The 16,118-nt window shown below is 41.3% G+C and overlaps 1 protein-coding gene across 2 annotated transcripts in view; it reads right to left on the reverse strand.

Moving 5' to 3' along the window:
• Nucleotides 1-376: 376 nt before the first annotated feature.
• The window catches only part of ttyh2 (tweety family member 2), a 119,710-nt gene continuing 103,968 nt past the window's right edge, over nucleotides 377-16,118 (reverse strand). The window contains exons 9-15 of one of the 2 annotated variants that reach the window (XM_070442578.1): nucleotides 5,566-5,658; nucleotides 5,380-5,472; nucleotides 5,090-5,232; nucleotides 4,567-4,767; nucleotides 4,261-4,339; nucleotides 2,864-2,890; nucleotides 377-2,135 (exon numbers count right to left, since the gene is read on the reverse strand). In XM_070442578.1, the coding sequence (XP_070298679.1) occupies nucleotides 2,055-2,135; nucleotides 2,864-2,890; nucleotides 4,261-4,339; nucleotides 4,567-4,767; nucleotides 5,090-5,232; nucleotides 5,380-5,472; nucleotides 5,566-5,658 (717 nt within the window). In that variant the 3' untranslated portion in view covers nucleotides 377-2,054. The remainder of the gene's footprint in view (nucleotides 2,136-2,863; nucleotides 2,891-4,260; nucleotides 4,340-4,566; nucleotides 4,768-5,089; nucleotides 5,233-5,379; nucleotides 5,473-5,565; nucleotides 5,659-16,118) is intronic. The other variant, XM_024146202.2, reaches the window with a different exon arrangement.

Below are 16,118 nucleotides of genomic sequence, written 5' to 3' on the forward strand. Positions count from 1 at the left end.
TCCGACTTCAACTGTGTATATATATATACTTTTTTCAAACAAAGCATAAGGGAAGTATACTCCAGTTTAGTAGGTAATGCAACATTTATTGGATTCCAACCACCATTAAACCTCATTGAAGAAGCCCCAGGACAGAGTTTTGAAAAAGGATGTTTGCACAGGAGCTCGGTGTAACCCAATGACTATGTAAAATTATATTTGCCGTGTACACCTGTGTGGCTAACCAAATCGTACTTACATTTACCTAAGGCTGATGGTCTTTCACATCCACTTAATTATGCAAAGTGTCGGACAGGTTAGCCACACTTTCATTTTGGGACTTTAAAAAAATATGTGCATAAGGCATTCGTAGAATGAAGATACACCAAACACAACATGAGAATACTCAAAAGTATTTTATTATTAATTTACAATTATATCCCATCTCTGAGGATAGATACACATCAAGCACCACTCTCAATGGTTGTAGACAGTGCTACTTCACATGCATTCAAACTGAAAAAATTAACAAAACAAACAAAATAATATTATAAAATCCTACAGAATTAAACATTATCTGACAATAGCTCAAACCGGCCTGTTCATTAAGAGTATGATGATATGTTCTCAAAATTGAAGAAAAGGATCATTAGTAAGGTTAAAACTGCTGTCTGAACACGATTTCTCTCACCATGATAGTTTGCAGCCGCTTCCAAGTCATGACCAAAACTCAAGTTGATATGGTACTATTACAATACACATCCAACCGAATGCCATCATTTAACAACGGCCTCTGAAAAGAATATCTGATATTATGGCAGAGCAATGCTCTCCTAAGGGCTTTATTGGTTTAAAACAAGCTACAGATATCGCACAACCAGTGGCACATTAGGGCAACCCTAAAATGAATGAAAAATACTACAAAATAAGACACAACAATCTGTAAACGTACAAGGTATTTACAGAAGTCAACATACAGTATAGTTTAAATGCGCATCAGTTAACGTGTGTGGACAAATAACATTTGTAACATGTCTTAGTCGTTGAAATGATGGCTCAAAACATAAAATCCCGTGTCAGACACCGTGCAGGACTTTTTGAATGGAGAAGAGCAAGCAACACAGAGGGGTATCTGCGAAAGATCAGTGTTGGGCATTGTGTAGGGTCACTATCCCAGGCCCTACCATACAATCAGGGTTGAGTTTGTGCTTCACAAGGTTTAGGTCTCAACTGTATGTGGAAACATATAACTAATATTATGGCATAGGTTGTCTGTTGCCTTGGAGGGAAAGGAGGACCCTCCGACAGTCGAAATTACAGTATTCAGTTCTAAGAATGTGAAAATGTAATTTCTGATGTCCTTGTGCTTGGCCAATTTCAGATATCAACAGAATGGTATGGTTCCTTCTTTTAATTTGAATAATTAATATATTGTGGCTGGTTCCTCCAGATAGTTCAGCAGTCCACATCAAGTCTTTGAAGAGGTCAGATAGAGAATGTCTTTTAGCAAGCGAGGAATAGTCACAAGCAGTCATAGACTTACAGTAGATATACTGTAATTATAGAAAAACTGTTTTGGAGAATAGGGAGTGGTTATAGGCCCAAAAACATGCTTCAATTCTTAAAATATGTTWTATAAGAAGTTTCACTTCAACATAGATGGATACAAATAATTGGTTTCTGAACAATTTAGATCATTAGTAAAGTAATTTCTTGTAAAAGTTGCTTTTGTCTCGTCGGAGTGAATGAATCAAGCTAGTGTTTTTAAAATAAATCATTATTACAAATAAAATGAATAGAATCCTATAATAGAATATGGGCTGGAGTCACGGTGACTGAGACATACACATTATGCTCTGGGGTTTGGGATGGGACAACTGTGTGTGTGACACCTTTCCTCATATCAGGCCTTGGTCCATTCCAGTGAGTTGGACGAGGATAGGGTCCGTGCAGCAGCCACAGAGTCACACACTGCTGAAGTAGTTGTTTTTGTGTGTGTGCATGTTCGCCTGTTTGAGAACCCCTCTCGGAGATGGCAGAAGTGAAAGAGAAGAAAGATCGAGGGAGGAGCAGCTCTATGCCTGGAAATCATTCCCAAAGTGTCTGATCTGGTCCTCAGTCATGGACAGGTAAGTAGCCCTCATGCTGGGGGAGTACTGTAGGGGAATACATAATATCACAGGACACACAATTAGAGACAACACTGGGCGACTTATAGTGAATGAAACACACAACAGTATAGAAGAACATAGTACTCTTTCAGAACAGTATCTAACCAGCGACACAGGAAGAAAGGGTATGTAGCTAGGGGAGACAATACTGTGTCTATGCCAAACACTGATTGGATTGAGAGTCAGCCAACACTGTAGGTCCCTTCTTATGGATCAAGCCTTCTCAGGCGGTAGGTGAGACAAGGGGCATACCATGACCCTAGAATTCTATAGCACCAGACCAAGCATAACGACAAGCCTGKCGCTCGGCACCTTATGGCGGTAACAGCTATAGAATTACACAGAGGGAAGGTTTGCGGCATGCACACATAGGGCTGCCGATGTGTCTCTGAAAACATGTCCCAACCCAGGGAGGAGATGTGAGGATAGGGTACACCACCACACTCCCAACAGCACGGGGAAACAGACCTGACTGGGTCAAACATACAACTGGAATGATGATGATGATGATGTCATGAGGATGATGTCATGAACAGTAAGGTTTGCAGTTCAAAGCCATGCCAGAGGTGAAATAGAAAATGCAGTTCCAAAATGAAAATGGAGGTAAATAAAAAAGAGATGATTTTAAACGAAGGCAGGGGGAAAAGCAACTGGGAGTCTATTTTGTCCTTCAGACAGTAGAGAGGTCCAAAGAGGAGCAGAAAACAACTTACTCTGTTTCTAAATTGCTGAGTGTATACCTCCAAAAGTTGATAAAAAAATAAGGAAGTAAGAAATGAAATACAAACAAACATATAAACAACAAACAAACAAAAATATCAAAGAAGCTGTTAGCTGAAAAGGTAGAGTGCACGCTTTGCAGAAAGGTAGATATGGGTCCAGAAAGGCACCACATGACATGACATAATCATCACAGCCAAATGGTAGTAGAGAGAGAGGGCAGGGGAAAGCACAGAGGTAGATACAGTTTAACACTTTAGAGTTCATCCCAAATGGCACCCTATTCCCTATACACTGCTTTTAAAATAAAATAAATAAGATGTTGTGTTGGTGCCATTTGGGACTCAGAATTAGTCTCAGGTAATAAACCTTATTTTCAGTCAAATATAAAAACGTCATCCCGTGGGAAGGATGGCAGGCAGCTACAGTAGATACCCATAATATATGAGATGCATGATATCTGTCTCTTTATCAAATTTAATTAGGCACAGCAGGCATTTTGAATGGTTAAGCTTGATGGAAAATGTATTCATCCTAAAAACGTGGCCTGTCTCCTCGACAGGAAATGAGAATAGATCTAAAGAGCTGCCACTACGAGGCCATAGAGGGAGGTGAAAGAGAGAAGGAGAGAGAGATACTTCAAGAGAGAAGGAAAGTGACCAAATAAGGACTAAAACTGGTGACATCCTCCCCTGGGCATTGGTCTAAGTATCCTGCTATGTCCATGTTAAACTTCTCTTTCACTTTCCTACTACTTGGGTAATGAGTCAGCAATCTACAGTTATGGTAGATAGACAGGTAAAGGCACAAAGTCAGCAGTGTGCTCTCTGATATGTCATCAAAACTATGACCATGATCAAAAGCCTTACTGATTGATTTCAGTATTGGAAATGTATTATCATATGGATGTCATATCTTGAGAAAAACTCTCTCGTCACAACTCGTGAGAAACAAACTACAAGACCAACTTCAAGTCAAAGTAACACTGACTTGAGCAATTTAAAGAAGGCATCATGCAGAGAGAGCATCATATGGGGAAACGCCTCAAGCTAGAGTTAAAGAGCAGTCTGAGTCCCAGCTGTCAGGTTGTTACCAGAGTTGACATTGCAAACAGAAAATAAACACAGGAACAAGTCCTACCAGGTCACTGAATCAATTAAGTAACAGAACAGAAATCCTGGTGATGAGAGAGAGATCAGTATTACAATGCTGATTGACTTGAGAGTATGTGGGACAGTGGCATCATGGTTGGGATCCATTTCAATTCAGTCAATTCAGAAAGCAAACTGAAATTTCAAATTGAAATTCCAATTCCAATTTTCCTCATTGGAATTGACCCCAACCCTGAGTGACATCACAAGAAAGACATGGCCTCTGGGACCCAACGCACCGAGGGGGGCGGTGAGCCTCTCCCGATCAGAGGAACGTTCTCGTACCGCTGGTTCCCCCCGAACAGCGCCGACTGGTTCCTGAGAAGGGAGAGCGAAGGAGTGAGTTAAACAAACATTCCCTATCACCAAAAAAGTGGCCACAGCAGAAGAACATAGCACTTTGGGCCAGTATGTCATCTTAGCGATCATGATGACTACATTTCACAGTTAGCTTTACTTTAGCTTCAGTATGTTCATACGTATAGCACACTAGACTGTGCATTACCATACACTCCACACCAGGCCAGGGCTGGACTCTGACTCACATGTACTCTGAAACGGGTGCATTGGACACAGCCTGGGCAGCCTGTGCGGCAGGCGGGTGGAGGCTGCTCTGGCTACCCATACTGCTGCTGTAGCTGCAGAAGCTGTGCACGTTGGTGGCATGGTTGGGGTTGTGGGTCGTCATGCGTCTGGCCTGAGGGTTAAATGGGTCCTCCTCGTCTATATCGTCATAATCACGCTCCCTGAGAGAAGAGAAAGGCTGGAGGTCAGGGGCATAGATTTTGAGGATGATTTAGTGACTTGGTAAGGTGTATGTACAGTATAAACACAATGGATGTATACACTCTTGTTCTATAAAAGGGCGATAGAGAGAGAGAGAAAGATAGTGACTGTGATTCTTACTAGCACTGGTTTTGCTATTCTCGTGATCATGATATGTGGTTGTCTTATCTACTTTAGTTGAATGCATTGATTGCTAAATGCTCTGGATAAGAGTGTCTGCTAAATGATTCAAATGTAATGTAAATGTAATGAAAGAGACTCAGTGGGAGGGCCCCTCCTGACCTGCTGGCGATATGTGTCCATGCRCGGGGGATGGCACACAGCATGGCACAGAAGGCACAAATTGCCAGGGTAGAGAAGAGGCATAGGTATAGCACGCCCTCCACCCCGTCATAACACACACCGATCAGCGCATCCATGTAGTCCTACAGTGTGGAGGGAGGAAACAAACAAACACATTTGCAGATAGCAGAAAATATCTCTCTGTTGTGAAGTGAAGAGATGTACACAGCAGAGCCACTGTCACAAGGAACTAGATCCATGCAGTGGGATTCAGTGGTGGTGTCCTGTACCTTGTTGAGTCCTCTACAGTCCAGCAGGGCAGTCAATTGGTGGAGGCTAGCCTCTGAGGAGTTGAGCAGGTGCTGGATGCCCAATAGGTCTCTCTGTGGAGAAGACAAGTGTAGGATTCAGTACTAATAAAATTCTATGCTTACACAGACGGGATGCATTATGCCACAGGAAAATTCAACACTGACCTCAGCGGTGGGGAAGAGAGGCACAGCAAACTGCAGCAGGCCCTGTATTTGGATCTGCATGGTGGTCAGAGACCTTTGGAAGATGGTCAGAGACTGCACACACACACACACACACACACACACACACACACACACACACACACACACACACACACACACACACACACACACACACACAGAAACAAAGTTTATATTTCGCTTGCGGATATTGACTTAATGTGTGTATTTACGTTTGCTAGCTTGCTACCTAGCCAGCCAGCCCAGAGTATTTGGCAGAGAGCAAGCTGATTTGCAACAGACTTCCACAACTATTTTTCACATGTTGCTACCAACCTTAATATAAAAACAAAATGAAAAATGTGTTAACAAAAAATATTGTTTTCACATATTAGTGTTATTTAACACTGTTAATCATAGGAATTCGTGGTTTGGGATGGATTATAACTTTAATACACTAGTGGGCTTGTCAGTTCAGCTTTTGTCCAGCATAGGGCGACAAAAGCCAATCATTAACAGCAAGTTAGTCTCATCCAACAGAATCTGTACGCTCTGCCCTGTGCACTCCACCCCAGAACAGCAAGTAGACTGTAAACCACATGAATTTACCCCTTAGACACTGATCAAAGGAATTTTGGGAGCGTAGTATGAACCTCATGACTCGAACCCTACACAGCAAATTCTCCAGTGTTCAAAAACAAACAAAACAATTAACACAGAGCATTAAATCAACACTGACAGTCATGAGTCTGTGGTCTCATATAGACACCAGAACAGTGTTAAATTAACACACTGTGAGTACCTTGCCTACTGAGTAAATTGTAGAGTTACCACCCATGACTTTATTGGTTAGTGACAGAGACGTGGTTGTTGCATTCATCCATTTTCGGTCCTATTGACTATCCCCAAGCGAGATCCTAAGCGAATATGTTATCATAAAAACACTAAATTCTTTAACACAATACCATATGTATTTCATAAAGCCTTATTTAGAGGGCCTAGTTTACCTGGAAACAGGGGCCTGAAACTATGACCGTGTCTACTTTTTAAAAGAATGCCTTTGGTGGGGTAAATGGTATTAGTGAAAATAAGTATAAAAACCTTGGGAGCCAGGCCATTCTAAAGAGGTTTATTCTACCTGTAAGATTTATGGAAAGATTGATCAATTTAATTAGATCTGCTTTTATGTTGTTGAGTAATGGGATACATGTATTTTTATATATTTGTTGTCACTTATTAAGCATCATAAATATTTCATATTTTTTTGTGGTCCACTTAAAGGATTGCTGTAGATCATGAGTTATTATTTTGTATTTTTCCTATTGACATWATTTTTTTCCCATGTTAGTTTTATATACTGAGATTTGAGAATATTCAGAAAATATTTTTAACAAGGAGGGAATTTAGTTTTCAATATTACTCAGGTATATCAGGAGATTGTCAGCAAATAAGTTTAGTTTATATTCAAGTTCACCAATACTGATACGTTTGGGTCCTGTCTAATTCTTTCTGCAAGCGGTTCAATTGCCAGTGCAAACAGGAGAGGGGAGAGAGGACATCCCTGTCTTGTGCCCCCTAATAAAGAAAATGTATCAGAAAATATATTATTTGTGTATATTTTTGCTTCAGGATATTTATAAAATATTTTCATAAAATGAATTATTTCAGCTGAAAAGTTGAAGGCTTCCAAAGTTTTTATTTGAAAAAGGCATTCAAGACGGTCAAATGCCTTTTCGGAATCAACAGCTATAATTGATAAATCAACATCTTTATTTGCCATTTAATAGTATGCTTTATTTGAGTTTAAACTGTAGTTGTTGGTTGTTGTCTCTTCAAAAGTAAAAGATCATATTCCTGCTTAAGTTAAGAAATTGTATTTTCTTCTTTACCTTATGGGATTTCTTATGGGCTTTTTCCTAAAATAGTGATTTATTTTTCTTTAATTTTAATTTCTAACTCAGATTTAAGTTCAGATTTAAGTTTAGAGTATGAGATTATCATTCCCCTAATGCATTCCTGAAAAGCATACAAAATTGTGTAGTGTTGACTTTTCTCTGTCCTCTATGTTTACATTTGTAATGGTAAAGGTTTTTAAAAAATGTTACGTATTTAATACATTCCGGGTCTTGAAGAAGCGCTCTGTTCGTTCTCCATATTCTGCTGCTAAGTGTATTTTCTGTTGGTGTAATTAAGCATGATACAGGAAATTATCCGATATCACTGTCATGGATTTTTGAACCTACTATATTTTTGAGTGCATTTTTGGAAATAAAAATGAAAAAAAGGAGTACTCTTTTGTAATTGGGAAAAGTAATCTCCAGCTGTCCTGTAAATTATTTGTAGAGATGAAAATGTTCAGACTCTTTGGAGGCTCCTTGAATTTGCCTTTTTTATTGCTGTGTCTGTCTAACTTGTTGAATGTGTGATTTAGGTCGCTTGCTAAAATAATAGTTCCTGTCTGGATTTGATCTAATATAGCTTTAACTATATCTGAAAACACCAGATTTTCCCCTGGGAGGATATACAATGAAATCAATGTGTATTTTCACCATGTACTGTAAGGTATAATTCAAAATTAGAAAACAGCCTTTTTGGTCTGTGTGCTGGGGAAAAGGGTGTATTCTTGTTTATCAGTATGCCTACACCTCTGTTGTTACTACAGTGGGTGGCAGCATAAGCCTCTCCAACCCACCTCCTCTTTAAAGATCCCTGAACATTCATTCTGATTCCAATGCAAAATAGTATTTTGAGAGACTAAGATTTTACCCATAATATTTTTMGGGATGGAAATGCTAAAAATTTGAGAAAACATACCTTTTCTCTCATGGCTAACTACCAGGAACTTGGATGCAGTGTTGCAGTAAAATCATCTCAAGCTAATTCGGTGATATACAAAGCAACTCAAACAATATTGAAATTGCATAAATTTCAACAACAAAAAAATGTTTTATGCATCTCCCAAGTCTCTTGTGATGCAGTTCACAGCAGCATTGATGAATGTGRTGACATGACAACAATGTCAGAGTTTTGAACGACCCTTCTCCCCTTTTGTTCAATGCTGGCTGCTAGCTAACACCAGACACAGATGAAAGGGGAAACCTATAAGTATCTTTGCTATAGATGAATAGTGTAAACCTTTCATTATAATTGCTAACATCCTACAGCGTACACCCTTGTGTACGGGTTCGAGGCCCCTGTATTAGGGTAAAACTAGGCCCTCAAAATAAGGCCTCTTGAAATACTGTATGTAAGGTAGTTTGTTAAATAATAACAAAAAATTATGATAACATATTCGCTTAGGATCTCACTTGGTAAAGTCCAGAGGACCGAAATGGATGAATGCAACCATGTCTCTGTCACTAACAAATAGTCATGAGTGGTAACTCTACAATTTTCTCGAAAGACAAGGCATTCTGGAAATATTTTAATAAGGCTTTACACTAAGCAGTGTGTTAATTTAACACTGTTCTGGTGTCTATATGTGTCCACAGACCAGTGTTCCCTCTGTGTTCATTTAAGTGTGGCGCTGCGCCACGGCAGAATCATTGCTGCCACACCAAAATAAACATTATATTTCTACCTAACATATGTTCAATAAAGTTCTGTAAAGCACATTCGCATTTCTTGGTAAATAGATCATCTGTCTGGGTTCAATACAGTTCTGAAGGSTATTTAGTTCTGTGAGCTGTGGCAGGCAGCAAGCAACTCAAGAAACACAGCGCGCCAGTGACCAGTGTGCGATACAGACGCTCTGCACGAGAAACACAATTAACTTGAATCACTTCAGAGTGCACCTGTGAGAGAAACTGCAAGAAAGGTATGTTAGCTAGCCAACTAGTTAACTACATAAGCTAACTATAGCCTAAAAACTGGACTAAACTTAATTTAGATCTATAATATTGCTGCCACAAATGTAACGGCAATTATCTATCCAATATCCACAAGGATGTTGATGATAGAAACATGGTTAACTAACGTTACTAGTTTAGCAAGTTAGCTAGCTAGCTAGATTCATCGGCTGGACAGTCCAGCCTGGACTATATTAACCGGCACCCAGGGACAGCGCATCGAATGGAAAGTGTGAGGGCTCATGCAATGATGGCAAAAGGTAAAGATTGTTATATTGGATACTTCCATTTCTCAAAYTGTCTTCTCCTGTAAAAGATCTCAGATTGTGCACTAACCATGGCTCAATAATAACGCGTTATGTCTGTTGCTGTTCACAGGCTCCTCAGTCATGGTTGCATTCCAGCCAACCACAGTGCTTGAGCATGAGGCCGTCATTGAGGTTAAATATCTGTACCATCTAACAAAACGGGAGCAGGCCCATTACACAAACTTCCCAGAACTGCTGGACCTTGCTGAATTGCTGAGTTTGGTACTATTTCACAAAGCTCAAGGTGAACGAGTGCTCCACAATTCTGTGTTTTTGTTCATATTTTCTTCACTTGATATTTAAATGTCACCAGACTTACTTCACATTGTTCTCATTTACATGAAGATTGAAGACACATAATAGTGGACGAAATGTTGAAGATTCTGGCTCAAGTTGTGGAGGAGCCTATCCTATATGCCATTCAGACATCTGTAGCCATTGGCCTGGAGGCTGATGAAACTACAGATGTGGCAACTAATAAGCAGCTGGATTTACATGTCAGGTTTTATTTCAATAAGAGTTACGAAATTATTTTGAATAGTGATATTCTACAGTCACACTGCATCCATGAGTAATAATGAAATTGTTTATGGATTTGTGTATGTTTTCTAGATACATGGACCAAGAGGGACACCTTTAAACTAGTTCCTGGGCCTGGTGTCAGTCCCTGATGGCCAGGCAGACACCATCGTTGTCACCATCAAGGAGGTGCTGCATATCAAAAAAGATACCAACAGAGAGATTGTACGGCCTGGGCACTGATGGGGCTGCGGTGATGACTGGTATGGACACAACACAAAGTCTTATGTAATACCCTTGGTAGAACCAAGTATTGAGTTTATTTGTTATAATTAATTGGTAATTTACAAGTGAATAGGTTGGTTTACTTTTAAGTTTAACTTTTGACCAATAAGGTCGCTTGTTAGGCTGTGGCCAATGGGAGTGTTGACCTGGTTAACGGAAGGCCTGGGAAAAAAGAGAAAGACGTTGAGAAAAAGGATGGACATTACATTATGACCGTTGGTGAAGAAAAATGATAAAAGATGATAATAAAAATAGAACAAAACCCATACCTACTGAGTTTAGAAGGGAAGTACCGATTTTATTTTATAAGAGAGTTATCATTTTGTTAAGAAAGACTTAGTAAAGACTGAAGCTACCGTTTACACTATGTCATGTGATACAAATCATTTTTCTCATCTTCAAACAGGACAACATAGTGGTGTGTCAAAACAGCTAAAGGATGCCTTCCCGTGGATGGTGTATCTTGTGGCTTGTTCTGCCCACCGCCTTGCTCTGGCCTGATTTGCTGACGTCCCCTATATGAACACTTTCAAGGAGCAGCTGCAGCAGCTCCATAGTTACTTTGCCAAAAGCAGTAACAAGACAAGTCTTGAAAGCTGCTTCAGTGACCCTGGGCCTTCAGTACTTAAAAGTGAAGATGAGATTATGTATCACATTCCTTCGCTTGGCTACTCTGGTCTCATCTTGTTTACCTACTGCATCTACACTTAAAATAAATGTATTTTGCAGGAAGTAAAGGATGTTCGCTGGCTGTCCCAGCACCTGGCCATGGCTGATCTCAGCGAAACCTCAGCACAGTGTTTGTGGCATTGGCTGAGGAGGTGGAGGTGAACCGGTACCCAACTGCTAAGGGCCTCTACGCCAGTGATGCAAACGTGTCACATTTTGGCAAAATTTGCAGTTTTTAATCCAAAATAGGTAAACTACGTGATTCGTGAAGATCCGATGAGAAAATGTTATTTTTTTGCTTTTGGGTCACTAATGGCTGTAAGCGAACCAGTGATGTACGTTTGGAGCAATACGGTCTGTATCCAAGACTCGAGCCTGGGCTCAGCCAGTCGTTCACATAACAGAATGCAGCATGCAACTGAAGAGAGAAGAGACAACCAACTTGCTAGTTACAGCATCAGCGTGCGCTCTGGAAAGACAGCGGAGAGTGGAAAGGCAGTTTGCCAGTTACAACACTAGTMCGTCCCCTGAACGACAACGAWGAGGTAGGTGACAAGCCTGGAGACGGAGATGAGAAGGTGATGAATCGTACTTCATGAGCTGTAACCGAAAAACAACTGGCATTTGGAAAGTTTGAGGTGAGGGAGCAAGTGTGGTGGAACAAGAATTGTTAGCATTGTTAAGTATCTTTCTACAGTAGCTGGATCAAATTCTCCGTTAGCTAGTCAGAGAAATGTTGAGCAACATTAGCTGATCAAATAATTGAGTTTATGGTGTGAAAATTTGCTGAATTAACATTAGATGAGGTCACGTTAGCAGCGTTAGCTCGAGGAACCAATTAGCTATAGTATTAACTGGTAAACGACTCCTTGCCGTTCCTTAAGCTATAACGTTAGTTTCTCACTGGACCCTGGCAATCTGTGTGAAATGTTAACTAGTTAGTTAGCTAATGAACTAACTACTATCTATGAACAAATGTTTTCCCTCTATGTGGTTAATTTTCAGAATGAGAGAATTAGGTGAACATTAGGCATTGCTTGTTAAACAAGTGGATTCAGGGATCAGGTGTAGCTGGAGCTGGGCCTAGCTTAAGCTGGATGCCAATAGAGGTGAAAAGGAACAACACACACTTTCCCTCTTTTTCAATAAGGTGGATAAAAAGGGGTATGCCAGATGTACTCTCTGCCTGAAAGATCAATTATGCCAACAAAGGGTCTCATGCTCTGCTGCTAGCACATTGTAGTACAGGCAGAAAGTGTACAATGTAATAACATGCAGTGTAGCCCAATGATATTGCTTATGTTGAACTTGACATACTGTAACACTTTTGTGTGAGTGAGGGGGGATTACTTGATCTTTTACTCAGTGAATGTTATTTTTGCACACATGTAGCCTTGTGCACTTAATCAATGTCAACTCTAGTGGCCACAATAATGAGCAAAAATAGAATGCCTGTTTGTTTCATTCTATTTCTACTTTAAGATGTTTTTCCCCAAGTGCAATATTTACATGTATGTGGTCACAAGCGTTCTATTATAAAGGCTGTCATGGATGACTGCAATATTAGTGTATTGTTTTTTCTCGCGTGTCTTTCGCAGTAAAGTCTAGGCAACAAATAACATTGGATTGCTTTCCTTAATTTTTTGCTATGTCACGATCGTCGTAATGAGGCAGAGTGGACCAAGGCGCAGCGTGATAGAAAGACATCTTCTTTATTATGAAGACGAAACAAACGAACAAAAACAACAAACAGACAACCGTGAAGCTATTCAAACAAATAGTGCTGACACTAACCACTACACATAGACAATTACCCACAATAACCTAATGCCTATGGCTGCCTTAAATATGGCTCCCAATCAGAGACAATGAATGACAGCTGTCTCTGATTGAGAACCATTCAGGCAACCATAGACATACCTAGACACCTACACTCAAACACAAACCCATATACTCTACCAAAACCCCCTATACCATACAACCACCCAAGACGAGACAAATATAGACAAATATCCCCCCTGTCACACCCTGACCTAACCAAAATATTACAGAAAACAAAGATAACTAAGGCCAGGGCGTGACATGCTATGAGTTTGGTTCACATTAACCACTTTTTATTTTATACACAGACACTGATAATGTAGATCATATTCTTTGTTGTTTAATTAGTACAGTTAAAACCTGAATTTCAAGATGGGATCCAACCTAAAAGTCACTAGAAATTAGCGTTTTAAAGCATATATATATACACTGCTCAAAAAAATAAAGGGAACACTTAAACAACACAATGTAACTCCAAGTCAATCACACTTCTGTGCAAATTCAAACTGTGCTCACTTAGGAAGCAACACTGATTGACAATACATTTCACATGCTGTTGTGCAAATGGAATAGACAAAAGGTGGAAATTATAGGCAATTAGCAAGACACCCCCAAAAAAGGAGTGATTCTGCAGGTGGTGACCAAGACCACTTCTCAGTTCCTATGCTTCCTGGCTGATTTTTGGTCACTTTTTGAATGCTGGCGGTGCTCTCACACTCTTAAGTGGTAGCATGAGACGGAGTCTACAACCCCACAACAAGTGGCTCAGGTAGTGCAGTTTCATCCAGGATGGCACATCAATGCGAGCCTGTGGCAAAAAGGTTTGCTGTGTCTGTTCAGCGTAGGTTTCCAGAGCATGGAGGCGCTACCAGGAGACAGGCCAGTACATCAGGAGACGTGGAGGAGGCCGCTAGGAGGGCAACAACCCAGCAGCAGGACCGCCTACACTCCGCCATTGTGCAAGGAGGGTGCACTGCCAGAGCCCTGCAAAATGACCTCCAGCAGGGCCACAAATGTGCCATGTGTCAGACATATGGTGTCTCACAAGGGGTCCTTGAGGAATCTCATCTCGGTACCTTAATGGCAGTCAGGCTTACCTCTCGCGAGCACATAGGGGCTGTGCGGCCCCACAAGAACATGCCACCCCACAGCCATGACTGACCATCGCCGAAAATACGCCGGTCATTGCTGGAGGATGTTGCAGGCAAGCAGAACTTCTCCACGCGCGTCTCCAGATCTGTTCACGTCTGTCACATGTGCTCATGTGCTCAGTGTGGAAACCTGCTTTCATCTGTGGAAGAGCACAGGGCGCCAGTGGCGGAAATTGCCAATCCTTGGTGTTGTCTGGCAAATGCCAAACGTCCTGCCGGTGTTGGGCTGTAAGCACAACCCCACCTGTGGACGTCGGGCCCTCATACACCCTCAATGGAGTCTGTTTCTGACCGTTTGAGCAGACACATGCACATTTGTGCCTGCTTGGAGGTCATTTTGCAGGCGCTGGCAGTGCACCTCCTTGCACAAGGCGGAGGTAGCGGTCCTGCTGCTGGGTTGTTTGCCTCCTACGGCCTCCTCCACGTCTCCTGATGTACCTGGCCTGTTCTCTGGTGCGCCTCCATGCTCTGACATTACCGCTGACAGACACAGCAAACCTTTTTGCCCAGCTCCACATTGATGTGCCATCATGGATGAACTTGCCACTACCTGAGCCACTTGTGTGTGGTTGTAGACTCCGTCTCATGCTACCCACTAGAGTGAGAGCACCACAGCATTAAAAGTGACAAAACAATCAGCCAGGAAGCAATAGAACTGAGAAGTGGTCTGTGGTCACCACCTGCAAGAATCACGCCTTTTTTGGGCTGGTCTTGCTAATTGCCTATAATTTCACCTTTTTGTCTAATTCCATTTGACACAGCATGTGAAATGTATTGTCAATCAGTGTTGCTTCCTAAGTGGACACTGTTGTATTTCACAGAAGTGTGATTGACGCTTTTGGCGCTTACATTGTGTTGTTTAAGTGTTCCCTTTATTTTTTTGAGCAGTGTATATACTTTTTTGCGTGTTTCAGTGTCCCAAAAATGTGTCACCTTTTAGGGCCCTCACCAGTTTGCATCCCTGCTCTACGCTTCTGTGCCACGTAAAGGTAGGCCTAGATGTATTGTAGATTATAGTGGACTCCAAATTAAATAGTGTACTATGTTGCTATTACTGCTTTCAGTGTCTCAAAACTCTATTTGAGTGGTCCACGATGTGGCTTTTAAAACCTGTTTTGTATTGTCAATTGATGTATCATTGTGGAGTGACAAACTTTTCTAACTCTACAGATTTGGGGCAGCACTTTACCTGCTGGCGGACATGCTGCCTCACCTGACGCAGCTTTCAAAAGTATTCCAAAAGGAGGATGTAAACTTCCTGGCCATAAAAGAGCAGGTACATTCTTTTCTATCTTCATGTTCAAACGTGGGCAAATGTCTCACTCCTCGCCATAAAAAATTCTGGTGATGCCCAGCCCCCGGGGTCATTTCTGAGCTAACTCCACCAGGACCTCGATGTCCCAATGGGTCTGGGCGCATTCAACATCAAGGAGGAGGAGGAGAGGGAGAGGCCAGGTGGAGGAGACCAAGACCAGGAAGCAGTTCTGAGCTGGGTTTAGAGAGGAGGTAGAAACATTTATATTCAAATTTTGCGATGAAACCAATGTTACATCATGTGTGTTGGATAAACTAAAACAAACAGCTCTTTTTACAGCTTTTTTGTGCTGTAATTAGGGCATGGATCCATATCTTGTTGGCCTCCAGGACAGCCTAGACCAGAGGTTCCAACACCTGGAGATTCTGGGGGCCTTCTGTGTTGGGAACTCAGTCTGCATTCTCCAGTGAGAGGATAAACACCTTTAACCTGACCCTCCTCACCAGGCAGTTCGTGCAAGCGCCAGAGGCTGCTGTGGTGCAAGAGTGGCCCTCTTACAAGCAACATGTGCTAGTTGCATTCCCGGTATCGAATGAGTGTGACAATCTTTTGAAGAGAACATTTTAGGCCAGTGCTGTCCCTTTTTCCTGTTGAACTACCACTCTGTTGGCTCTTCTTTAATGCTGTACATCTTTTTGTT

The sequence above is a fragment of the Salvelinus sp. IW2-2015 genome, unplaced genomic scaffold, assembly GCF_002910315.2.
Source record: "Salvelinus sp. IW2-2015 unplaced genomic scaffold, ASM291031v2 Un_scaffold16323, whole genome shotgun sequence".
NCBI lineage: Eukaryota > Metazoa > Chordata > Actinopteri > Salmoniformes > Salmonidae > Salvelinus > Salvelinus sp. IW2-2015.